At 47.8% G+C, this 27,021-nt stretch overlaps 1 protein-coding gene across 2 annotated transcripts in view; it reads right to left on the bottom strand.

The window, feature by feature from the left end:
• Positions 1-27,021, bottom strand: part of ryk (receptor like tyrosine kinase) — a 214,375-nt gene that overhangs the window by 50,378 nt on the left and 136,976 nt on the right. For both annotated transcript variants that reach the window (XM_039000713.1, XM_039000714.1), the window contains 2 exons: positions 16,785-16,871; positions 14,459-14,528 (listed from right to left, as the gene is read on the bottom strand). In XM_039000713.1, the coding sequence (XP_038856641.1) occupies positions 14,459-14,528; positions 16,785-16,871 (157 nt within the window). The remainder of the gene's footprint in view (positions 1-14,458; positions 14,529-16,784; positions 16,872-27,021) is intronic.

Raw genomic sequence — 27,021 nt, 5'->3', positions numbered from 1 at the left:
GGGGGGGGGGGAGGGGGCAAGATAACACACTACTAAAATGACACTGATCCAGGTGTTACTGGGGGGGGGGGGGCAAGATAACACACTACTAAAATGACACTGATCCAGGTGTTACGGGGGGGGGGGGGGGGGGGGGGGGGGGCAAGATAACACACTACTAAAATGACACTGATCCAGGTGTTACTGGAGGGGGGGGGGCAGGCAAGATAACACACTACTAAAATGACACTGATCCAGGTGTTACTGGAGGGGGGGGGGGAGCAAGATAACACACTACTAAAATGACCATGATCCAGGTGTTACTGGAGGGGGGGGGGGGGGGGCAAGATAACCACTACTAAAATGACACTGATCCAGGTGTTACTGGGGGGGGGGGCAAGCTAACACACATACTAAAATGACACTGATCCAGGTGTTACTGGGGGGGGCAAGATAACACACTACTAAAATGACACTGATCCAGGTGTTACTGGGGGGGGGCAAGATAACACACTACTAAAATGTATGGACACTTAATTGATCCAGGTGCGTCTCATTAAGATAAACATCACATTTGGAAGAGAGACCTGTTGAATCCAGTAATCTATCGAGCCAGGTTCAAATGGAAATGTGTTTTCTGGCTTTCCCAACACCCCCAGAGAAACACATAATAATATCAACAATAATAATAATAATACAGAATGTAAGTGAGTTCTGGAAAATATTTGTCCTGTGTCTCAACACGGTAACTTCGCTGAGTTGGGCCTAAATTCTGTGGAAGAACGGTGAGGTTTTAAAACGTAAAGCACTTTGCGTGACAACGTGTCACATAGGAGGGACTTCTGGGAAGGTAAGTTGTGATATTTCTGTGTGACTGACCCAAACTTAAGGAAATCATTGACTATGTACAGACTCAGTGAGCATAGCCTTGCTATTGAGAAAGGCCACCGTAGACAGACCTTGCTCTCAAGAGAAGACAGGCTATGTGCAACACTGCCCACAAAATGAGTTGGAAACTGAGCTGCACTTCCTAACCTCCTGACAAATGTATGACCATATTAGAGACATATTTCCCTAGATTACACAGACCCACAAGAATTTGAAAACAAATCCAATTTTGATAAACTCCCATATCTATTAGGTGAAATACCACAGTGTTGCATCACAGCAGCAAGATATCTGACCTGTTGCCACAAAAAAAGGTCAACCAGTGAAGAACAAACATTATTGTAAATACAACCTATATTTATGCTTATTTATTTTCCCTTTTGTACTTTAACCATTTGTACATCGTTACAACACTGTATATAGACATAATATGACATTTGAAATGTCTTTATTCTTTTGGAACTTCTGTAAGTGTAATGTTTACTGTTAATAAACAAAAGTGAAATAAACAATAAAAATGATCTACTTCACACTTGCAATATAAACATATGTTTCCCATGCCAATAAAGCCTCTTAAATTTAAATTAAGGAGGAAGCTCCTCGGAGAGCACTGTGACCCCCTGACCTCAGGAAAGTAAAGAGGAAGGTGTGGGCCCAGCGTGGAGGAACTGACAAAGCTTTCACAGAATCACACACGTGGGGCTGTGACGGTAATAGGATACGAGTGTAACTGACTGTTCTGAATAAAGACCATCATGGAAATAAAATGACTGTCAGAACATATGCCTACATTCATTTTAGGATTTTAATTTATTTTTAATTAACTTTATTTTAATGTGTATAAACTTGACCTAACAGCAGGAGTGTTTACTAATGATTCTAACGTAGTCTATTAAACGTTCTACATCTCCTCTTTCCAACTGGCCTCTGATGCTGGAGCAGCTATCTGCTAGATGTGTGGAGGTGTAGAGTGATGCTCCAGCAGCTATCTGCTAGATGTGTGGAGGTGTAGAGTGATGCTCCAGCAGCTATCTGCTAGATGTGTGGAGGTGTAGAGTGATGCTCCAGCAGCTATCTGCTGGATGTGTGGAGGTGTAGAGTGATGCTCCAGCAGCTATCTGCTAGATGTGTGGAGGTGTAGAGTGATGCTGGAGCAGCTATTGCTAGATGTGTGGAGGTGTAGAGTGATGCTCATCAGCTATCTGCTAGATGTGTGGAGGTGTGAGTGATGCTCCAGCAGCTATCTGCTAGATGTGTGGAGGTGTAGAGTGATGCTCAGCAGCTATCTGCTAGATGTGTGGAGGTGTAGAGTGATGCTGAGCAGCTATCTGCTAGATGGTGGAGTGTAGAGTGATGGGAGAGCTATCTGCTAGAGTGTGGAGGTGTAGAGTGATGATGGAGCAGCTATCTGCTAGATGTGTGGAGGTGTAGATGATGCTGGAGCAGCATCTGTAGATGTGTGGAGGTGTAGAGTGATGCTCCATCAGCTATCTGCTAGATGTGTGGAGGTATAGAGTGATGCTCCATCAGCTATCTGCTAGATGTGTGGAGGTGTAGAGTGATGCTGGAGCAGCTATCTGTAGATGTGTGGTGGTGTAGAGTGAGCTCAGCAGCTATCTGCTAGATGTGTGGAGTGTAGAGTGATGCTCCATCAGCTATCTGCTAGATGTGTGGAGGTGTAGAGTGATGCTCATCAGCTATCTGCTAGATGTGTGGTGGTGTAGAGTGATGCTCCATCAGCTATCTGCTAGATGGGGGAGGTGTAGAGTGATGCTCAGCAGCTATCTGCTAGATGTGTGGAGGTGTAGAGTGATGATGGAGCAGCTATCTGCTAGATGTGTGGAGGTGTAGAGTGATGCTCCAGCAGCTATCTGCTAGATGTTGTGAGGTGTAGAGTGATGCTCCAGCAGCTATCTGCTAGATGTGTGGAGGTGTGAGTGATGCTGGAGCAGCTATCTGCTAGATTGGTGGAGGGTGTAGAGTGATGCGGAGCAGCTATCTGCTAGATGTGTGGAGGTGTAGAGTGATGCTGGAGCAGCTATCTGCTGATGTGTGGAGGTGTAGAGTGATGCTGAGCAGCATACTGCTAGATGTGTGGAGGTGTAGAGTGATGCTGGAGCAGCTATCTGCTAGATGTGTGGAGGTGTAGAGTGATGCTGGAGCAGCTATCTGCTAGATGTGTGGAGGTGTAGATGATGCTGAGCAGCTATCTGCTGGAGGTGTAGAGTGATGCTGGAGCAGCTATCTGCTAGATGTGTGGAGGTGTAGAGTGATGCTCCAGCAGCTATCTGCTAGATGTGTGGAGGTGTAGAGTGATGCTCCAGCAGCTATCTGCTAGATGTGTGGAGGTGTAGAGTGATGATGGAGCAGCTATCTGCTAGATGTGTGGAGGTGTAGAGTGATGCTCCAGCAGCTATCTGCTAGATGTGTGGAGGTGTAGAGTGATGCTCCAGCAGCTATCTGCTAGATGTGTGGTGGTGTAGAGTGATGCTCCATCAGCTATCTGCTAGATGTGTGGAGGTGTAGAGTGATGATGGAGCAGCTATCTGCTAGATGTGTGGAGGTGTAGAGTGATGCTCCAGCAGCTATCTGCTAGATGTGTGGAGGTGTAGAGTGATGCTCCAGCAGCTATCTGCTAGATGTGTGGAGGTGTAGAGTGATGCTCCATCAGCTATCTGCTAGATGTGTGGAGGTGTAGAGTGATGCTCCAGCAGCTATCTGCTAGATGTGTGGAGGTGTAGAGTGATGCTGGAGCAGCTATCTGCTAGATGTGTGGAGGTGTAGAGTGATGCTCCAGCAGCTATCTGCTAGATGTGTGGAGGTGTAGAGTGATGCTCCAGCAGCTATCTGCTAGATGTGTGGAGGTGTAGAGTGATGCTGGAGCAGCTATCTGCTAGATGTGTGGAGGTGTAGAGTGATGCTGGAGCAGCTATCTGCTAGATGTGTGGAGGTGTAGAGTGATGCTCCAGCAGCTATCTGCTAGATGTGTAGAGTGATGCTCCAGCAGCTATCTGCTAGATGTGTGGAGGTGTAGAGTGATGATGGAGCAGCTATCCGCTAGCTGTGCGACGGCTGGTAGGGGATGAAGAGAGAAGCAGGTGAGTGGGGGCTGGTAGGGGATGAAGAGAGAAGCAGGTGAGTGGGGGCTGGTAGGGGATGCAGAGAGAAGCAGGTGAGTGAGGGCTGGTAGGGGATGCAGAGAGAAGCAGGTGAGTGGGGGCTGGTAGGGGATGCAGAGAGAAGCAGGTGAGTGAGGGCTGGTAGGGGATGCAGAGAGAAGCAGGTGAGTGGGGGCTGGTAGGGGATGCAGAGAGAAGCAGGTGAGTGGGGGCTGGTAGGGGATGCAGAGAGAAGCAGGTGAGTGGGGGCTGGTAGGGGATGCAGAGAGAAGCAGGTGAGTGGGGGCTGGTAGGGGATGCAGAGAGAAGCAGGTGAGTGGGGGCTGGTAGGGGATGCAGAGAGAAGCAGGTGAGTGGGGGCTGGTAGGGGATGCAGAGAGAAGCAGGTGAGTGGGGGCTGGTAGGGGATGCAGAGAGAAGCAGGTGAGTGGGGGCTGGTAGGGGATGCAGAGAGAAGCAGGTGAGTGGGGGCTGGTAGGGGATGCAGAGAGAAGCAGGTGAGTGGGGGCTGGTAGGGGATGCAGAGAGAAGCAGGTGAGTGGGGGCTGGTAGGGGATGCAGAGAGAAGCAGGTGAGTGGGGGCTGGTAGGGGATGCAGAGAGAAGCAGGTGAGTGGGGGCTGGTAGGGGATGCAGAGAGAAGCAGGTGAGTGGGGGCTGGTAGGGGATGCAGAGAGAAGCAGGTGAGTGGGGGCTGGTAGGGGATGCAGAGAGAAGCAGGTGAGTGGGGGCTGGTAGGGGACGCAGAGAGAAGCAGGTGAGTGGGGGCTGGTAGGGGACGCAGAGAGAAGCAGGTGAGTGAGGGCTGGTAGGGGATGCAGAGAGAAGCAGGTGAGTGGGGGCTGGTAGGGGATGCAGAGAGAAGCAGGTGAGTGGGGGCTGGTAGGGGATGCAGAGAGAAGCAGGTGAGTGGGGGCTGGTAGGGGACGCAGAGAGAAGCAGGTGAGTGAGGGCTGGTAGGGGATGCAGAGAGAAGCAGGTGAGTGAGGGCTGGTAGGGGATGCAGAGAGAAGCAGGTGAGTGGGGGCTGGTAGGGGATGCAGAGAGAAGCAGGTGAGTGAGGGCTGGTAGGGGATGCAGAGAGAAGCAGGTGAGTGAGGGCTGGTAGGGGATGCAGAGAGAAGCAGGTGAGTGAGGGCTGGTAGGGGATGCAGAGAGAAGCAGGTGAGTGGGGGCTGGTAGGGGATGCAGAGAGAAGCAGGTGAGTGAGGGCTGGTAGGGGATGCAGAGAGAAGCAGGTGAGTGGGGGCTGGTAGGGGATGCAGAGAGAAGCAGGTGAGTGGGGGCTGGTAGGGGATGCAGAGAGAAGCAGGTGAGTGGGGGCTGGTAGGGGATGCAGAGAGAAGCAGGTGAGTGGGGGCTGGTAGGGGATGCAGAGAGAAGCAGGTGAGTGGGGGCTGGTAGGGGATGCAGATGGCTGATTACAGCTGCCACAGCTGATATGTGCATGATTGTGAAGTAAATATGATTGGACCTGCTCATACAAGAGACTAGTGGCAGTTGCTTAAATTCAACTGAATGTATCAACAAACCTGACTTTATAATCATTATAGCAGGCGCCAGGAGGTTCTTTAGATCGGTAGGGCTGAAAAAGTCGATACTATCATATAAACTGTACTACGGTATACTAAAATGTTCATAAGTATCGTGACATTTTGGTACTGTGGTACCGGTATACCGTGCAACACCACAATAGAGATTAGAAACAATACATTCCATTGCATGAGTCACATCAGTTTTAACATCATTTAAACTAACGTTCTACATTACCGTGGACATTATTGCGTCACAATACCAGGCAGCCATTGAGCGTGTACCCATGGGTTTTAGCATCAAATTGCCAGGATTAGAGGTGCCAAGCCCTTTTGTTTTCATTCTATTTCTGTGTGCTGCTGCTGCTGCATTGTGGGAAGTGTGTGTGTATCTTGTTCTTTTCTTTGACATGTTCCAGTCATAGTAGACCGGCAGACAGCGGTTTTTCACAGAACGAGGAACCACATAAGAGAACAGTATGTGATCTTTAGTGTGGGAAGCCTATGGCCCTCTCAACGGGTTTCCATGGTAGCGCCTAATTCAAGGAAGCTGTGTTGTTTACCTTTCAGCCGTGGTATACGGCTGGAATGCTGTTTGAAGACCACGTTGGAAACAACTGTTTTAATAAAAAATATAAATAATTCAAAAAATGTATTAAAACAAATTATATATATATATATTTTTTTACCCAAATAAATTCTATTAAATTCAACCAATCAGTATCCAGTTTTATAATAATGTCATCTTTAGTAGTAGGAACCCAGGGTCAAAGATAGTTTCCAGTACAGGGCAAAGGTGGTTGTTATGACAATAGCATTAGAATGAATGTGTGGGATGATGACAGTCATTGCTGAGCAGACAGATGAAAGACAGTGGAATCATTGCATAACACAGTGACTTCCTGTAAGGTCTGGACACTGACTTCCTATAAGGTATGGACTGCGTGTGTCTTGTCTGGTCATGCATGACATGTCAAAATAAACAAACAAGGAAGCTAGGGGCCAGCCTATGGTGAGTGTATTTGTAGTATACAAATGGGGCTGCAGGTAGCCTAGTGGTTAGAGCATTGGGTGAGTAACCGAAAGGTTGCTGGATCGAATCCCCGAGCTGACAAGGTAAAAATCTGTCGTTCTTCCCCTGAACAAGGCAGTTAACCCACTGTTCCCTAGGCCGTCATTGTAAATAAGAATTTGTTCTTAACTGACATTCCTAATAAAATAAAAGGTTAAATATATATATACTTTTTAAATAACCGTTTCTCTCTCGCGGGAATTCCATTAACGGTCTGCCAATAAGAATGCGGTGATTGACAGAATTGAAAGCCTTGGCCTGGTCGACGAAGACGGCTGCACAGTACCGTCTTTTACAGATGGCGGTTATGATATTACTGATGCTAGCATTGGACAACTTGTGTCGTATTGGCAGACTCAACAGCCTTGTAGCCAAACGTAGCTGCTGCTGCTCATTCAGTTTGCTCGAAAATTAATAAATGGGTCAAACAAGGACACATACCAGCTCTACTGGTACTACCAGCAGTACTACACCTGTCGACGACACAAGTTGTGGAATGCTAGCATCAGTAATATCATAACCGCCATCGATAAAAGACAGTACTGTGCAGCCGTCTTCATCGACCTGGCCAAGGCTTTCGACTCTGTCAATCACCACATTCTTATCGGCAGACTCAACAGCCTTGGTTTCTCAAATGACTGCCTCGCCTGATTCACCAACTACTTCTCAGACAGAGTTCAGTGTGTCAAATCAGAGGGCCTGTTGTCCGGACCTCTGGCAGTCTCTATGGTGGTACCACAAGGTTCAATTCTCGGGCCGACTCTCTTCTCTGTATACATCAATGATGTCGCTCTTGCTGCTGGTGATTCTCTGATCCACCTCTACACAGACGACACCATTCTGTATACTCCTGGCCCTTCTTTGGACACTGTGTTAACTAACCTCCCGACGAGCTTCAATGCCATACAACTATCCTTCCGTGGCCTCCAACTGCAAGTCATTTACTGGCCTACCTGGTTAAATAAAGGTGAAATATATATATATATATTTTTTTTAAAGTAATTCTACATTTGTTGTCATCCCAGCTAGCATGGACACTGACAGTTGTGAATCTGATGCAGCCGAAGAGCTACTGCCGCCTTACCCGGGAAAAGCACCAAACAACAGACAGGGATGTTGGACCATCGAAGAGGGGCAAATATGATGAAAACTACATTGATTTGGGGTTCACTTATATTGGGAGTAGTGCCTTTCCTCAGTCACGGTGTGTTATATGTGCAAAAGTACCATCTCACAACTCGATCAAACCTTCAATCTTGCGCAGATATTTATAAACAAAACAATTTGAAAAATAAGTTATTTTGAGTGAGTATTAAGACATACCATACCATTAATAAGAAAGGGGCTAGAAGCGTCTTAATATGGTGAGCTACCGAGTGGCTAGGACAGGCAAGCCCCATACTATTGTGGGGGACGTAGTTCTTCCTGCTGTCACAGATATAGACAATGCTGTGGGAAAAGGCCAAGAAAACTACAGACAATGCCTTCATCAAACAACACTGTTTCACGACACATCAGTGACATGGCAGGAAGAAGAACTGCTTTGCATACAAGCCAGTGAACACTTTTACAACATACAGAAGTGCTCTGGTTATCAAGGGGCAAAGCACCGACACATTTGTTTTTAAATTGAGAGACGAGCTTAAAGTTTTCTTTACAGACTGAACAGATTGAACCCTTACCTTTGTAGAGTTTTAGAGAGGAGTCAAGAGGACAAAGAGGTTAAGAGTTCACCTTACCCCTATCTAACCCCGACTCATAGCCTTGGGTTAACCTTATGGTCTAATTGAATAGGTATTAGAGAATAGCCCAACTAAGAGCTGTTCTCTCGGCATCACCACCAGATACGATGCAGACTACTCACATGCTGAGGAAAAGAAATGAGATAAGGCGATATGTGTTTGGTGGGAAATTCAACCCATCAGCTAGTATAGGGGTAAGACAGACATAGCAACTTGGTATTATCAGATGAGATGGCACGGTATAAAATCAGGGACCTCAAGCCATCCTAACAGTCTGCCAAGACCTTTATTTTCAAAGTTGCCCATGAAAGGAAGATGGCGGGAAACGTTACAACAATGTTTCAATTAACGATGAGGAAACAATGACAGGGATGCAGAGAGAAGCAGGTGAGTGGGGGCTGGTAGGGGATGCAGAGAGAAGCAGGTGAGTGGGGGCTGGTAGGGGATGCAGAGAGAAGCAGGTGAGTGGGGGCTGGTAGGGGATGCAGAGAGAAGCAGGTGAGTGGGGGCTGGTAGGGGATGCAGAGAGAAGCAGGTGAGTGGGGGCTGGTAGGGGATGCAGAGAGAAGCAGGTGAGTGGGGGCTGGTAGGGGATGCAGAGAGAAGCAGGTGAGTGGGGGCTGGTAGGGGACGCAGAGAGAAGCAGGTGAGTGGGGGCTGGTAGGGGACGCAGAGAGAAGCAGGTGAGTGAGGGCTGGTAGGGGATGCAGAGAGAAGCAGGTGAGTGGGGGCTGGTAGGGGATGCAGAGAGAAGCAGGTGAGTGGGGGCTGGTAGGGGATGCAGAGAGAAGCAGGTGAGTGGGGGCTGGTAGGGGACGCAGAGAGAAGCAGGTGAGTGAGGGCTGGTAGGGGATGCAGAGAGAAGCAGGTGAGTGAGGGCTGGTAGGGGATGCAGAGAGAAGCAGGTGAGTGGGGGCTGGTAGGGGATGCTGAGAGAAGCAGGTGAGTGAGGGCTGGTAGGGGATGCAGAGAGAAGCAGGTGAGTGAGGGCTGGTAGGGGATGCAGAGAGAAGCAGGTGAGTGAGGGCTGGTAGGGGATGCAGAGAGAAGCAGGTGAGTGAGGGCTGGTAGGGGATGCAGAGAGAAGCAGGTGAGTGGGGGCTGGTAGGGGACGCAGAGAGAAGCAGGTGAGTGAGGGCTGGTAGGGGATGCAGAGAGAAGCAGGTGAGTGGGGGCTGGTAGGGGATGCAGAGAGAAGCAGGTGAGTGGGGGCTGGTAGGGGATGCAGAGAGAAGCAGGTGAGTGGGGGCTGGTAGGGGACGCAGAGAGAAGCAGGTGAGTGAGGGCTGGTAGGGGATGCAGAGAGAAGCAGGTGAGTGAGGGCTGGTAGGGGATGCAGAGAGAAGCAGGTGAGTGGGGGCTGGTAGGGGATGCAGAGAGAAGCAGGTGAGTGAGGGCTGGTAGGGGATGCAGAGAGAAGCAGGTGAGTGAGGGCTGGTAGGGGATGCAGAGAGAAGCAGGTGAGTGAGGGCTGGTAGGGGATGCAGAGAGAAGCAGGTGAGTGGGGGCTGGTAGGGGATGCAGAGAGAAGCAGGTGAGTGAGGGCTGGTAGGGGATGCAGAGAGAAGCAGGTGAGTGGGGGCTGGTAGGGGATGCAGAGAGAAGCAGGTGAGTGGGGGCTGGTAGGGGATGCAGAGAGAAGCAGGTGAGTGGGGGCTGGTAGGGGATGCAGAGAGAAGCAGGTGAGTGGGGGCTGGTAGGGGATGCAGAGAGAAGCAGGTGAGTGGGGGCTGGTAGGGGATGCAGATGGCTGATTACAGCTGCCACAGCTGATATGTGCATGATTGTGAAGTAAATATGATTGGACCTGCTCATACAAGAGACTAGTGGCAGTTGCTTAAATTCAACTGAATGTATCAACAAACCTGACTTTATAATCATTATAGCAGGCGCCAGGAGGTTCTTTAGATCGGTAGGGCTGAAAAAGTCGATACTATCATATAAACTGTACTACGGTATACTAAAATGTTCATAAGTATCGTGACATTTTGGTACTGTGGTACCGGTATACCGTGCAACACCACAATAGAGATTAGAAACAATACATTCCATTGCATGAGTCACATCAGTTTTAACATCATTTAAACTAACGTTCTACATTACCGTGGACATTATTGCGTCACAATACCAGGCAGCCATTGAGCGTGTACCCATGGGTTTTAGCATCAAATTGCCAGGATTAGAGGTGCCAAGCCCTTTTGTTTTCATTCTATTTCTGTGTGCTGCTGCTGCTGCATTGTGGGAAGTGTGTGTGTATCTTGTTCTTTTCTTTGACATGTTCCAGTCATAGTAGACCGGCAGACAGCGGTTTTTCACAGAACGAGGAACCACATAAGAGAACAGTATGTGATCTTTAGTGTGGGAAGCCTATGGCCCTCTCAACGGGTTTCCATGGTAGCGCCTAATTCAAGGAAGCTGTGTTGTTTACCTTTCAGCCGTGGTATACGGCTGGAATGCTGTTTGAAGACCACGTTGGAAACAACTGTTTTAATAAAAAATATAAATAATTCAAAAAATGTATTAAAACAAATTATATATATATATTTTTTTTTACCCAAATAAATTCTATTAAATTCAACCAATCAGTATCCAGTTTTATAATAATGTCATCTTTAGTAGTAGGAACCCAGGGTCAAAGATAGTTTCCAGTACAGGGCAAAGGTGGTTGTTATGACAATAGCATTAGAATGAATGTGTGGGATGATGACAGTCATTGCTGAGCAGACAGATGAAAGACAGTGGAATCATTGCATAACACAGTGACTTCCTGTAAGGTCTGGACACTGACTTCCTATAAGGTATGGACTGCGTGTGTCTTGTCTGGTCATGCATGACATGTCAAAATAAACAAACAAGGAAGCTAGGGGCCAGCCTATGGTGAGTGTATTTGTAGTATACAAATGGGGCTGCAGGTAGCCTAGTGGTTAGAGCATTGGGTGAGTAACCGAAAGGTTGCTGGATCGAATCCCCGAGCTGACAAGGTAAAAATCTGTCGTTCTTCCCCTGAACAAGGCAGTTAACCCACTGTTCCCTAGGCCGTCATTGTAAATAAGAATTTGTTCTTAACTGACATTCCTAATAAAATAAAAGGTTAAATATATATATACTTTTTAAATAACCGTTTCTCTCTCGCGGGAATTCCATTAACGGTCTGCCAATAAGAATGCGGTGATTGACAGAATTGAAAGCCTTGGCCTGGTCGACGAAGACGGCTGCACAGTACCGTCTTTTACAGATGGCGGTTATGATATTACTGATGCTAGCATTGGACAACTTGTGTCGTATTGGCAGACTCAACAGCCTTGTAGCCAAACGTAGCTGCTGCTGCTCATTCAGTTTGCTCGAAAATTAATAAATGGGTCAAACAAGGACACATACCAGCTCTACTGGTACTACCAGCAGTACTACACCTGTCGACGACACAAGTTGTGGAATGCTAGCATCAGTAATATCATAACCGCCATCGATAAAAGACAGTACTGTGCAGCCGTCTTCATCGACCTGGCCAAGGCTTTCGACTCTGTCAATCACCACATTCTTATCGGCAGACTCAACAGCCTTGGTTTCTCAAATGACTGCCTCGCCTGATTCACCAACTACTTCTCAGACAGAGTTCAGTGTGTCAAATCAGAGGGCCTGTTGTCCGGACCTCTGGCAGTCTCTATGGTGGTACCACAAGGTTCAATTCTCGGGCCGACTCTCTTCTCTGTATACATCAATGATGTCGCTCTTGCTGCTGGTGATTCTCTGATCCACCTCTACACAGACGACACCATTCTGTATACTCCTGGCCCTTCTTTGGACACTGTGTTAACTAACCTCCCGACGAGCTTCAATGCCATACAACTATCCTTCCGTGGCCTCCAACTGCAAGTCATTTACTGGCCTACCTGGTTAAATAAAGGTGAAATATATATATATATATTTTTTTTAAAGTAATTCTACATTTGTTGTCATCCCAGCTAGCATGGACACTGACAGTTGTGAATCTGATGCAGCCGAAGAGCTACTGCCGCCTTACCCGGGAAAAGCACCAAACAACAGACAGGGATGTTGGACCATCGAAGAGGGGCAAATATGATGAAAACTACATTGATTTGGGGTTCACTTATATTGGGAGTAGTGCCTTTCCTCAGTCACGGTGTGTTATATGTGCAAAAGTACCATCTCACAACTCGATCAAACCTTCAATCTTGCGCAGATATTTATAAACAAAACAATTTGAAAAATAAGTTATTTTGAGTGAGTATTAAGACATACCATACCATTAATAAGAAAGGGGCTAGAAGCGTCTTAATATGGTGAGCTACCGAGTGGCTAGGACAGGCAAGCCCCATACTATTGTGGGGGACGTAGTTCTTCCTGCTGTCACAGATATAGACAATGCTGTGGGAAAAGGCCAAGAAAACTACAGACAATGCCTTCATCAAACAACACTGTTTCACGACACATCAGTGACATGGCAGGAAGAAGAACTGCTTTGCATACAAGCCAGTGAACACTTTTACAACATACAGAAGTGCTCTGGTTATCAAGGGGCAAAGCACCGACACATTTGTTTTTAAATTGAGAGACGAGCTTAAAGTTTTCTTTACAGACTCATTTTTATTTTGTCTGACCGCTTGCATGATGATGAGTTTCTCACACGACTGGCCTATCTGGGTGAGGTTTTTTCCTCGCCTGAATGATCTGAATCTAGGATTACAGGGACTCTCCGCAACTATATTCAATGTGCGGGACAAAATTGAGGCTTTGATTCAGAAGTTGGAGCTCTTCTCTGTCTGCATTAACAAGGACAACACACAGGTCTTTCCATCATTGTATGATTTTTTGTGTGCAAATTATCTCAAGCGTACGGACAATGTCAAACACGATAAAGCGAACCACATGAGTGAGTTCGGTGCGCAATTACGCAGGTACTTTCCCGAAACGGATGACACAAACAACTGGATTCGTTATCCCTTTCATGCCCTGACTCCAGTCCACTTACCGATATCTGAACAAGAGAGACTCATCAAAATCGCAACAAGCGGTTCTGTGAAAATGGAATTTAATCAGAAGCCATTAACAGATTTCTGGATTGGGCTGCGCTCCGAATATCCTGCCTTGGCAAATCACTCTGTTAAGACACTGATGCCCTTTGCAACCACGTACCTATGTGAGAGTGGATTCTCGGCCCTCACTAGCATGAAAACTAAATACAGGCACAGACCGTGTGTGGAAAATGATTTAAGACTGAGACTCTCTCCAATATAACCCAACATTGCAGAATTATGTGCATCTTTTCAAGCGCACCCTTCTCATTAACCTGTGGTGAGTTATTCACCATTTTTGATGAACAAATAAGGTTTTATATGTAAGATGGTTAAATGAAGAGCAAAATTATTGATTATTATCATATTATTATTATTATTATTATGTGTGCCCTGGTCCTATAAGAGTTCTTTGTCACTTCCCGTGAGCCGGGCTGTGACGACAACTCACACTCATTCTAATGTTTAATAAATGTATCGTATAGTGTGTGTGTGGCAGGCTGACAATGATGACAAAAAACAACATTTGAGAGTGCGCTGACCCTGGTGCTAGAGGGGGTACAGCTGACCCTGGTGCTAGAGGGGGTACAGCTGACCCTGGAGCTAGAGGGGGTACAGCTGACCCTGGTGCTAGAGGGGGTACAGCTGACCCTGGTGCTAGAGGGGGTACAGCTGACCCTGGAGCTAGAGGGGGTACAGCTGACCCTGGTGCTAGAGGGGGTACAGCTGACCCTGGTGCTAGAGGGGGTACACTGACCCTGGAGCTAGAGGGGGTACAGCTGACCCTGGAGCTAGAGGGGGTACACTGACCCTGGTTCTAGAGGGGGTACAGCTGACCCTGGAGCTAGAGGGGGTACAGCTGACCCTGGAGCTAGAGGGGGTACAGCTGACCCTGGTGCTAGAGGGGGTACACAGCTGGAGTGCGCTGACCCTGCTGCTAGAGGGGGTACAGCTAGAGGTTGAATGTGTGAAGGGGTACGGGACTATAACATGTTTGGGAACCACTGGTCTATGGTATAGAAAGAGCAGGTGTACTGTGACTTCAGGTATCCATCTGATCTTGTTGTGATGATTTGATTTGATTGATTGATTACCTGTGATGAAGTCCTCGTAGTTTACAGCTCTCCGTAAGCATCATGGTCACCTGCACCTCAGATGCATGGTCTAATGGACGAGAGAAGAGAGTGAAAGAGAGAAAACAAAAAGGAGAAGACGAGAGACTTGAGTTTAGCGGTAGAAATTCCACAGAGCATAAATCTGGAGATGCTTTGCAGTTTTTAAAGAACACCCAAATCTTAAGTTATGGAAAGCAACCGCAGTAAAACCACACAGCAGATCACTGGTATAAGAACATTCTAAACCTTCTTGGCCAAGCTGAGCCATGAACATTCCTCCTGACCAAATCAAAGGTTAAAATAAGGGTCACGGCACAGTCTAACAGCCCTCTTGACAACACCCTTCTATATTCTCCTAGAACGGCACCAGTCCGTGCTTTCCTGTGAGCGTTAATATCATCTTTAGTCGGAAACACCGAGACGCTCGATTGACCCTTGCCAAGCTGCACAGAGGCCCAAGACCTGGGTTCTATCAGTATTTACAATCTTTCAAAACATTTCCTAATTGGCTCTAGTCTGGCTGAAGTGTCAGAGGGGCGGGGATTGAACCCTTATTCTATTGGTTCCATTGTGCCAGCTAAGGTCAATAAAAGCCCAGATAAAAGTACTTGAAGTGATTTTGAATACGATTCGAACCCATATCTGCAGAGGGCCATGTTTAATCTGGGAGAGAGGGAGTGGCCCTCTTTGGAAGCAGGCATGCTTCCTGCCCTCGGGGCCTGCTGGGAGGAAGAGGAGGAGGACAAAGCAGGACCCGGGTATGGTTGGCATGGGGGTTGGGCACATTGTTCATGGTCTGGTACCCACCCTGGATAAACATGGAATTGCTAGAGGAGTTAGAGGGCAAAGGTCAGCTGGGAAGGACACGTGAACCTGAGAACGTCTGTGGGAAAGAGAGACTGTGTGGACCGAGGTTTTAACTGGTTACCTTAACCTGTTATTCAACCTGCCACGTACTCACTATACGGGGCAGTGGCGCACCTCAAAACAGACAGTGCATTGATAACATTTTCTGGCACGTTGAATCACGCAAACCCCCCCCCCCCCCCCCCCCGTGACCTTTGTTGAGTTTTAGAGAGGAGTCAAGAGGTCAAAGAGGTTAAGAGTTCACCTTACCCCTATCTAACCCCGACTCATAGCCTTGGGTTAACCTTATGGTCTAATTGAATAGGTATTAGAGAATAGCCCAACTAAGAGCTGTTCTCTCGGCATCACCAGCAGATACGATGCAGACCACTCACATGCTGAGGAAAAGAAATGAGATAAGGCGATATGTGTTGGGTGGGAAATTCAACCCATCAGATAGTATAGGGGTAAGACAGACATAGCAACTTGGTATTATCAGATGAGAACGGTATAAAATCAGGGACCTCAAGCCATCCTAAAACTCTCAAAGTTGCCCATGAAAGGAAGATGGCGGGAAACGTTACAACAATGTTACAATTAACAATGAGGAAACAATGACAGTGATGAGGGAATGAATGGGTTGCAGACAGTGATGAGGGAATGGATGGGTTACAGACAGTGATGAGGGAATGAATGAGTTACAGACAGTGATGAGGGAATGAATGGGTTGCAGACAGTGATGAGGGAATGAATGGGTTGCAGACAGTGATGAGGGAATGGATGGGTTGCAGACAGTGATGAGGGAATGAATGGGTTGCAGACAGTGATGAGGGAATGAATGGGTTGCAGACAGTGATGAGGGAATGAATGGGTTGCAGACAGTGATGAGGGAATGAATGGGTTGCAGACAGTGATGAGGGAATGAATGAGTTGCAGACAGTGATGAGGGAATGAATGGGTTGCAGACAGTGATGAGGGAATGAACGGGTTGCAGACAGTGATGAGGGAATGAATGGGTTGCAGACAGTGGTGAGGGAATGGATGGGTTGCAGACAGTGATGAGGGAATGAATGGGTTGCAGACAGTGATGAGGGAATGAATGAGTTGCAGACAGTGATGAGGGAATGAACGGGTTACAGACAGTGATGAGGGAATGAATGGGTTACAGACAGTGATGAGGGAATGGATGGGTTACAGACAGTGATGAGGGAATGGATGGGTTACAGACAGTGATGAGGGAATGAATGGGTTGCAGACAGTGATGAGGGAATGAACGGGTTGCAGACAGTGATGAGGGAATGAATGGGTTGCAGACAGTAATGAGGGAATGAATGGGTTGCAGACAGTGATGAGGGAATGAACGGGTTACAGACAGTGACAGGGGAATGAATGGGTTGCAGACAGTGATGGGGGAATGAATGGGTTGCAGACAGTGATGAGGGAATGAATGACTGCGTACCTTTCACAGTCTTCACAAAGCACTGCTTCTCCTTGGCCGGGTCCTTCTCGTCCAACAGAACACCATGGAAGATGCGGCCAAACGTTCCTGTGAAAGAAAGAACAGCACATCTTTTATTAGAGGAAATGGACTTCTATAAATGTCTCACTAATGGTGTCCCCCTGTACTAGGCCCTCTCCTGGTGTCCCCCAGGGGCCTGTACTAGGCCCTCTCCTGGTGTCCCCCAGGGCCCTGTACTAGGCCCTCTCCTGGTGTCCCCCAGGGCCCTGTACTAGGCCCTCTCCTGGTGTCCCCCAGGGCCCTGTACTAGGCCCTCTCCTGTTCTCACTACTGGTGTCCCCCAGGGGCCTGTACTAGGCCCTCTCCTGTTCTCACTACTGGTGTCCCCCAGGGCCCTGTACTAGGACCTCTCCTGGTGTCCCCCAGGGCCCTGTACTAGGTCCTCTCCTGTTCTCACTACTGGTGTCCCCCAGGGCTTGGTACTTGGTCCTCTTTAATGTCTCAGTACTGGTGTACTCCAGGGACCTGTACTAGACTAGGCCCTCATGTTCTCACTACTGGTGTCCCGCAGGGCTCTGCACTAGGTCCTCTATAATTTTACATTTACATTTAAGTCATTTAGCAGACGCTCTTATCCAGAGCGACTTACAAATTGGAAAGTTCATACATATTCATCCTGGTCCCCCCATGGGAATTGAACCCTGGTCCCCCCGTGGGAATTGAACCCACAACCCTGGCGTTGCAAGCGCCATGCTCTACCAACTGAGCCACACGGGACCGTATAATGTCCTAAACTAATACCCTATACAGAAATGTTATGGTATGTTGGCTGAAAAAAAAGCCCAATTTATAAAGTCCCATTTTTACCACATTCTTGCCGTGAAAAGCCTTTTATATCTCCCGTGCATAGGCCTGAAATTTTAGGAGTGGAAGTAGATGTGGGCCGATGTGTGTGGACGTCTATTTTTATAAATCCATTGAATGTACACCATCACAAATAAATTATTAATTTGTTTAAGGCAGGTCCTAAGAAACACAAGACTAATAAATGTATTTTCAAAAGAATAGACTGGCATATTTGGAGTGCAACCTATATGCTAAACGGCTGAGCCATTAAATCCATCATTATTTTATTCATCAAACATACTTCGGCTACCCTGATCACAATCAACACATTTTATAATATATATAAAATATATAAATGAAATAAAACAGAACAAAATACAAATAATATTTTTCCCATACAACGTGTCAGGGCGACATGTGGAATCGCTGTCATATAAAGCTATTTTTTAGAAAACAGAGCTCATGCTTTTCTGATCCGCGGTTTCAATCCCTTTCCTACCCTCACTCCCCTTTGTTAGGGAGCAGGGGTAGGGTCGTTTCAATCCCTTTCCTACCCTCCCTCCACTTTGTTAGGGAGCAGGTGTAGGGTCTTTCCTACCCTCCCTCCACTTTGTTAGGGAGCAGGTGTAGGGTCTTTCCTACCCTCCCTCCACTTTGTTAGGGAGCAGGTGTAGGGTCTTACATTGAAGGGATCTTCATCATGATATCGATAGAAAACAACAGCAATCTATATTTTCAAAAACATGTGAGTCTCGTGTTCATATTTCACAACCTCGACAGACGTTAGGAGTTGCCTTTACACGATCGAGCAAAAATAATAGGCCTAGACTTGATTTAGGCTACATTATAGCACGCTAAATGTTTCTGATCGGTGATAGCTACACCACCTCTTATTTGTCCAGGCAGAGAATTAACCAAATATACAGACGGAGATTCAGGGAAACATAAATCGCATTGATTGATTGAGACGAGTTACATGGTTTTTGTCGGGAGTAGGCCTAGGCTACTAAGCGACTGAAGTGCAAAAATAATCAACTTGTTACGCTACGTAACACGATGACAAAATGTTCTGATCAGTGATAATGAATGACCCAACTAGACAAGATGATCACGAGCAGCACATACCTCAACATAGCTAACATTTCTACAGCCTAATCAATATCCAAATGGAGATTCAGTGGAGAAAACAATAAATAATAATCTGACATTGATTGATTTATCAAGCCGATTTCCCACGGTTGTCTCAAAGCAGTGCGAAACGGTGCTGAAATATACGGAATAAAAATATAAAAGGCAACATGCAACAATATCAAAGATTTTACTGAGTTACAGTTCATATAAGGATATCTGTCAATTTAAATAAATAAATTAAGCCCTAATCTATGGATTTCACATGACTGGGCAGGGGTGCAGCCATGGGTGGGCCAGGGAGGGCAAGGGGTGCAGCCATGGGAGGGCATAGTCCCACCCACTGGGGAGCCAGGCTCAGCCAATTAGAATTCGTTTTTCCCCCCACAGGTCCCACAGGTCAAGAAGCCCAATGTGGAGGTCCTGGACTGGCATGGTTACACGTGGTCTGCGGTTGTGAGACCAGTTGGAAGTACTGTCAAATTCTCTAAAATTAGAATTTGGCAGTACGTCCAAGATTAAATTACTTGGCAACAGTTCTGGTGGACATTCCTGTAATCAGGATTGCACACACTCTCAAAGTTGAGACATAGGCTGTACTGTGTTGTGTAACAAAATGGCACATTTTAGAGGAGCCGTATATTGTCCCCAGCACAAGGTGCACCTGTGTAATGATCATGCTGTTTAATCAGCTTATTGATATGTCACAACTGTCAGGTGGATGGATGATCTTGGCAAAGACAAAATGCTCACTAAGAGGGATGGAAACAAATGTGTGCTTAATTTGAGAGAAATAAGCATTTGTTCATATGAAACATTTCTGGGCTATTTTCATTTGGTTTCATCAGACCAGAGAATCTTGTTTCTCATGGTCTGAGTCCTTTATGTGCCTTTTACTGAGGAGTGGCTTCCGTCTGGCCACTACCATAAAGGCCTGATCGGTTGAGTGCTGCAGAGATGGTTGTCCTTCTGGAAGGTTCTCCCATTACCACAGAGGAATTCTGGAGCTCTGTCAGAGTGACCATAGAGTTCTTGGTCACCTCCCTGACCAAGGCCCTTCTCCCCCCGATTGCTCAGTTTGGCCGGGCGGCCAGCTCTAGGAAGAGTCTGGGTGGTTCCAAACTTCTTCCACTCGAGAATGATGGAGGCCACTATGTTCTTGGGGACCTTCAATGTAGCAGAATGTTTTTGCTTACCTTCCCCAGATCTGTGCCTCAACACAATCCTGTCTCGGAGCTCTACGGACAATTCCATCGACCTCATGCCTTGGTTTTTGCTCTGACATGTGCTGTCAACTGTGGGACCTTATTAAGACAGGTGTGTGCCTTTCCAAATTATGTCCAATAAATTTATTATACCACAGGTGGACTCCAATCAAGTTGTAGAAACATCTCAAGGATGATCAATAGAAACAAGGGTCTGAATACTTAAGTAAATACTGTATTTAAAAAAGTGTTTTAATATATATTTGCAAACATGTCTAAAAACCTGTTTTCGCTATGACATTACGGGGCATTGGGATGTCATTATGGGGTATTGTGATGTCATTATGGGGTATTGGGATGTCATTATTGGGTATTGGGATGTCATTATGGGGTATTGGGACGTCATTATGGGGTATTGGGACGTCATTATGGGGTATTGGGATGTCATTATGGGGTATTGGGATGTCATTATGGGGTATTGGGATGTCATTATGGGGTATTGGGATGTCATTATGGGGTATTGGGACGTCATTATGGGGTATTGGGACGCCATTATGGGGTATTGGGACGTCATTATGGGGTATTGGGACGTCATTATGGGGTGTTGTGATGTCATTATGGGGTATTGTGATGTCATTACGGGGTATTGGGATGTCATTACGGGGTATTGGGATGTCATTATGGGGTATTGGGACGTCATTATGGGGTATTGGGACGTCATTATGGGGTATTGGGACGTCATTATGGGGTATTGGGACGTCATTATGGGGTATTGGGACGTCATTATGGGGTATTGGGACGTCATTATGGGGTATTGGGACGTCATTACGGGGTATTGGGACGTCATTACGGGGTATTGGGACGTCATTACGGGGTATTGGGACGTCATTACGGGGTATTGGGACGTCATTACGGGGTATTGGGACGTCATTACGGGGTATTGGGACGTCATTACGGGGTATTGGGACGTCATTACGGGGTGTTGTGATGTCATTACGGGGTATTGGGATGTCATTATGGGGTATTGGGATGTCATTATGGGGTGTTGTGATGTCATTATGGGGTGTTGTGATGTCATTATGGGGTGTTGTGATGTCATTACGGGGTGTTGTGATGTCATTACGGGGTGTTGTGATGTCATTACGGGGTGTTGTGATGTCATTATGGGGTATTGGGACGTCATTATGGGGTGTTGTGATGTATTGGGATGTCATTATGGGGTATTGTGATGTCATTATGGGGTATTGGGATGTCATTATGGGGTATTGGGATGTCATTACGGGGTGTTGTGATGTCATTACGGGGTATTGGGATGTCATTATGGGGTATTGGGATGTCATTATGGGGTATTGGGATGTCATTATGGGGTACTGTGATGTCATTACGGGGTGTTGTGATGTCATTACGGGGTGTTGTGATGTCATTACGGGGTGTTGGGACGTCATTATGGGGTATTGGGACGTCATTATGGGGTGTTGTGATGTATTGGGATGTCATTATGGGGTATTGGGATGTCATTATGGGGTATTGGGATGTCATTATGGGGTATTGGGATGTCATTATGGGGTATTGGGATGTCATTATGGGGTATCGGGATGTCATTATGGGGTATTGGGATGTCATTACGGGGTATCGGGATGTCATTATGGGGTATTGGGATGTCATTATGGGGTATTGGGATGTCATTATGGGGTATTGGGATGTCATTATGGGGTGTTGTGATGTCATTATGGGGTATTGGGATGTCATTATGGGGTGTTGGGATGTCATTATGGGGTATCGGGATGTCATTATGGGGTATTGGGACGTCATTATGGGGTATTGGGATGTCATTATGGGGTATCGGGATGTCATTATGGGGTATTGGGATGTCATTACGGGGTATTGGGATGTCATTACGGGGTATTGGGATGTCATTATGGGGTATTGGGATGTCATTATGGGGTATTGGGATGTCATTATGGGGTATTGGGATGTCATTATGGGGTATTGGGATGTCATTATGGGGTATTGGGATGTCATTACGGGGTATTGGGATGTCATTATGGGGTATCGGGATGTCATTACGGGGTATTGGGATGTCATTACGGGGTATTGTGATGTCATTATAGGGTATTGTGATGTCATTATGGGGTATTGGGATGTCATTATGGGGTATTGTGATGTCATTATGGGGTATTGTGATGTCATTATGGGGTATTGTGATGTCATTATGGGGTATTGTATGTAGATTGAAGAGATAAAATTTTTTTAAATCCATTTTAGAATAAAGCTGTAACGTAACAAAATGTGGAAAAAGTCAAGAGGTCTGAATACTTTCTGAATGCACTGTAAATAAACTAACCAAAATTCAAGGGAAAATGGCCAAGTGGGTGACATTATCCAATGGGGGGTTGTGTCTGTATAACAGTAGAAAAAACATCAAATAAATAACCAAAAGTTATAACAGAACAGGGCAGAGCAGGGCCATCTACTCAACAGACCAGGGCAGAGCAGGGCCATCTACTCAACAGACCAGGGCAGAGCAGGGCCATCTACTCAACAGACCAGGGCAGAGCAGGGCCATCTACTCAACAGACCAGGGCAGAGCAGGGCCTTCTACTCAACAGACCAGGGCAGGGCCTTCTACTCAACAGACCAGGGCAGAGCCGGGCCTTCTACTCAACAGACCAGGGCAGGGCCTTCTACTCAACAGACCAGGGCAGGGCAGGGCCTTCTACTCAACAGACCAGACCAGGGCAGGGCCATCAACTCAACAGACCAGGGCAGGGCAGGGCCTTCTACTCAACAGACCAGGGCAGGGCCGGGCCTTCTCCTCAACAGACCAGACCAGGGCAGGGCCTTCTACTCAACAGACCAGGGCAGGGCCTTCTACTCAACAGACCAGGGCAGGGCCTTCTACTCAACAGACCAGGGCAGGGCAGGGCCTTCTACTCAACAGACCAGACCAGGGCAGGGCCTTCTACTCAACAGACCAGACCAGGGCAGGGCCTTCTACTCAACAGACCAGACCAGGGCAGGGCCATCAACTCAACAGACCAGGGCAGGGCAGGGCCTTCTACTCAACAGACCAGGGCAGGGCAGGGCCTTCTCCTCAACAGACCAGACCAGGGCAGGGCCATCAACTCAACAGACCAGACCAGGGCAGGGCCTTCTACTCAACAGACCAGACCAGGGCAGGGCCTTCTACTCAACAGACCAGGGCAGGGCAGGGCCTTCTACTCAACAGACCAGACCAGGGCAGGGCCTTCTACTCAACAGACCAGACCAGGGCAGGGCCTTCTACTCAACAGACCAGGGCAGAGCCGGGCCTTCTACTCAACAGACCAGGGCAGGGCCTTCTCCTCAACAGACCAGACCAGGGCAGGGCCTTCTCCTCAACAGACCAGACCAGGGCAGGGCCTTCTACTCAACAGACCAGACCAGGGCAGGGCCTTCTACTCAACAGACCAGGGCAGGGCAGGGCCATCAACTCAACAGACCAGACCAGGGCAGGGCCATCTACTCAACAGACCAGACCAGGGCAGGGCCTTCTACTCAACAGACCAGGGCAGGGCAGGGCCTTCTCCTCAACAGACCAGACCAGGGCAGGGCCATCAACTCAACAGACCAGACCAGGGCAGGGCCTTCTACTCAACAGACCAGGGCAGGGCCTTCTACTCAACAGACCAGACCAGGGCAGGGCCATCAACTCAACAGACCAGACCAGGGCAGGGCCTTCTACTCAACAGACCAGACCAGGGCAGGGCCTTCTACTCAACAGACCAGACCAGGGCCTTCTACTCAACAGACCAGACCAGGGCAGGGCCTTCTACTCAACAGACCAGACCAGGGCCGGGCCTTCTACTCAACAGACCAGACCAGGGCCGGGCCTTCTACTCAACAGACCAGACCAGGGCAGGGCCTTCTACTCAACAGACCAGACCAGGGCAGGGCCTTCTACTCAACAGACCAGACCAGGGCCGGGCCTTCTACTCAACAGACCAGGGCAGGGCAGGGCCTTCTCCTCAACAGACCAGGGCCTTCTCAACAGAACAGGGCAGAGCCATCTACTCAACAGACCAGGGCAGAGCAGGGCCATCTCCTCAACAGACCAGGGCAGAGCAGGGCCATCTACTCAACAGACCAGGGCAGAGCAGGTCCTTCTCCTCAACAGACCAGGGCAGGGCAGGGCCTTCTCAACAGACCAGGGCAGAGCCTTCTCAACAGACCAGACCAGGGCAGGGCAGGGCCTTCTCCTCAACAGACCAGGGCCTTCTCCTCAACCGACCAGGCCAGGGCAGGGCCTTCTCAACAGACCAGGGCCTTCTCCTCAACCGACCAGGGCAGAGCAGGGCTATCTCCTCAACAGACCAGGGCCATCTCCTCAACAGACCAGGGCAGGGCAGAGCTTTCTTCTCAACAGACCAGGGTATGGCAGGCAGGGCCATTTCCTCAACAAACCAGAACCAGACCAGACCAACCTCCTCAACAGACCAGACCCATCTCTCCGGGGCTTTGTTACTTTGGCAGGACCACTCCTTCTCTCACTCACACTTAAGCAACTGGGGGGAACTTATGTTCACTGTTCTGCAATGATGATGATGAGGATAAACGTTGTAATAGTACTTCCTGAGACTGGAATATGATACACAGTGTTCTCTTCTTTGTGATAGCATTACCATTGTTATTACGTCAATGAGAACCATCAGAGGTATTCTTGATGTATTCTAACAAAGTATTCTGTGTGATGCCATCAGTTGAGTTATACCAATGCTTGACCGATCTTAGTGTTGGTAGGTAATGGGAGCTGGTCGTTGGAAGTAGTGTACAGCCCATTACACCAGAGACCACCTCAGACCATGTTGAGCCCGTTCCACCAGAGATCCCCTCTGACCATGTTGAGCCCATTACACCAGAGACCACCTCAGACCATGTTGAGCCCATTACACCAGAGATCGCCTCAGACCATGTTGAGCCCGTTCCACCAGAGATCGCCTCTGACCATGTTGAGCCCGTTACACCACAGATCGCCTCTGACCATGTTGAGCCCGTTACACCAGAGATCGCCTCTGACCATGTTGACCCCGTTACACCAGAGATCGCCTCTGACCATGTTGAGCCCATTACAGAGATCGCCTCTGACCATGTTGAGCCCGTTCCACCAGAGATTGCCTCTGACCATGTTGAGCCCGTTCCACCAGAGATCGCCTCTGACCATGTTGAGCCCGTTCCACCAGAGATCGCCTCTGACCATGTTGAGCCCATTACAGAGATCCCCTCTGACCATGTTGAGCCCATTACAGAGATCCCCTCTGACCATGTTGAGGCCATTACACCAGAGATCCCCTCTGACCATGTTGAGCCCATTACACCAGAGATCCCCTCTGACCATGTTGAGCCCATTACAGAGATTCCCTCTGACCATGTTGAGCCCGTTACACCACAGATCGCCTCTGACCATGTTGAGCCCGTTACACCACAGATCGCCTCTGACCATGTTGAGCCCGTTACACCAGAGATCGCCTCTGACCATGTTGAGCCCGTTACACCAGAGATCCCCTCTGAACCATGTTGACCCCGTTACACCACAGATCGCCTCTGACCATGTTGAGCCCATTACAGAGATCCCCTCTGACCATGTTGAGCCCATTACAGAGATCCCCTCTGACCATGTTGAGGCCATTACACCAGAGATCCCCTCTGACCATGTTGAGCCCATTACACCAGAGATCCCCTCTGACCATGTTGAGCCCATTACAGAGATTCCCTCTGACCATGTTGAGCCCATTACACCAGAGATCCCCTCTGACCATGTTGAGCCCATTACAGAGATCCCCTCTGACCATGTTGAGCCCATTACAGAGATCCCCTCTGACCATGTTGAGCCCATTACAGAGATCCCCTCTGACCATGTTGAGCCCATTACAGAGATCCCCTCTGACCATGTTGAGCCCATTACAGAGATCCCCTCTGACCATGTTGAGCCCATTACAGAGATCCCCTCTGACCATGTTGAGCCCATTACAGAGATCCCCTCTGACCATGTTGAGCCCATTACAGAGATCCCCTCTGACCATGTTGAGCCCATTACAGAGATCCCCTCTGACCTTGTTGAGCCCATTACACCAGAGATAGAGTCTTGTTGAGCCCATTACACCAGAGATAGAGTCTTGTTGAGCCCGTTACACCAGAGATAGAGTCTTGTTGAGCCCATTACACCAGAGATAGAGTCTTGTTGAGCCCATTACACCAGAGATAGAGTCTTGATGAGCCCATTACATATGCATTGTGATTTGATGCTCCAAACATATTTCTCACCATATGTCTGTGGCAGAGGAACAAGAGAGAGAAATGAGAAAACTAGTTTTGGTCAGTCATGGAAATTAAAGTGAAAAATACTGCACTTTTGGTGCAGGTAGAGCAAACTAGCGCAAAAAACAATATTGCGATCTTGTCAAAACTATATAATATTGTAAAAAAAATGATATCCGATATGTACCTGGATACACAGTTTTCTCTTCTCTGTGGTTACACACTATTCTCTTCTCTGTGGATACACACTATTCTCTTCTCTGTGGATACACACTATTCGCTTCTGTGTGGATACACACCAGATACACAGTATTCGCTTCTGTGTGGATACACACCAGATACACAGTATTTGCTTCTGTGTGGATACACACCAGATACACAGTATTCGCTTCTCTGTGGATACACACCAGATACACAGTATTCCCTTCTCTGTGGATACACACCAGATACACAGTATTCGCTTCTCTGTGGATACACACCAGATACACAGTATTCTCTTCTCTGTGGATACACAACAGATACACAGTATTCGCATCTCTGTGGATACACAGTATTCTCTTCTCTGTGGATACACAGTATTCTCTTTTCTGTGGATACACACCAGATTCACAGTCTTCTCATCTCTGTGGATACACAGTATTCTCATCTCTGTGGATACACAGTATTCTCATCTCTGTGGATACACAGTATTCTCATCTCTGTGGATACACATTAGATACACAGTATTCTCGTTGTGGATACACACCAGATTCACAGTCTTCTCA

The sequence above is a fragment of the Salvelinus namaycush genome, chromosome 9 (genome assembly GCF_016432855.1).
Source record: "Salvelinus namaycush isolate Seneca chromosome 9, SaNama_1.0, whole genome shotgun sequence".
Classification (NCBI taxonomy): domain Eukaryota; kingdom Metazoa; phylum Chordata; class Actinopteri; order Salmoniformes; family Salmonidae; genus Salvelinus; species Salvelinus namaycush.
This window is presented reverse-complemented; position numbering and strand designations above follow the sequence as displayed.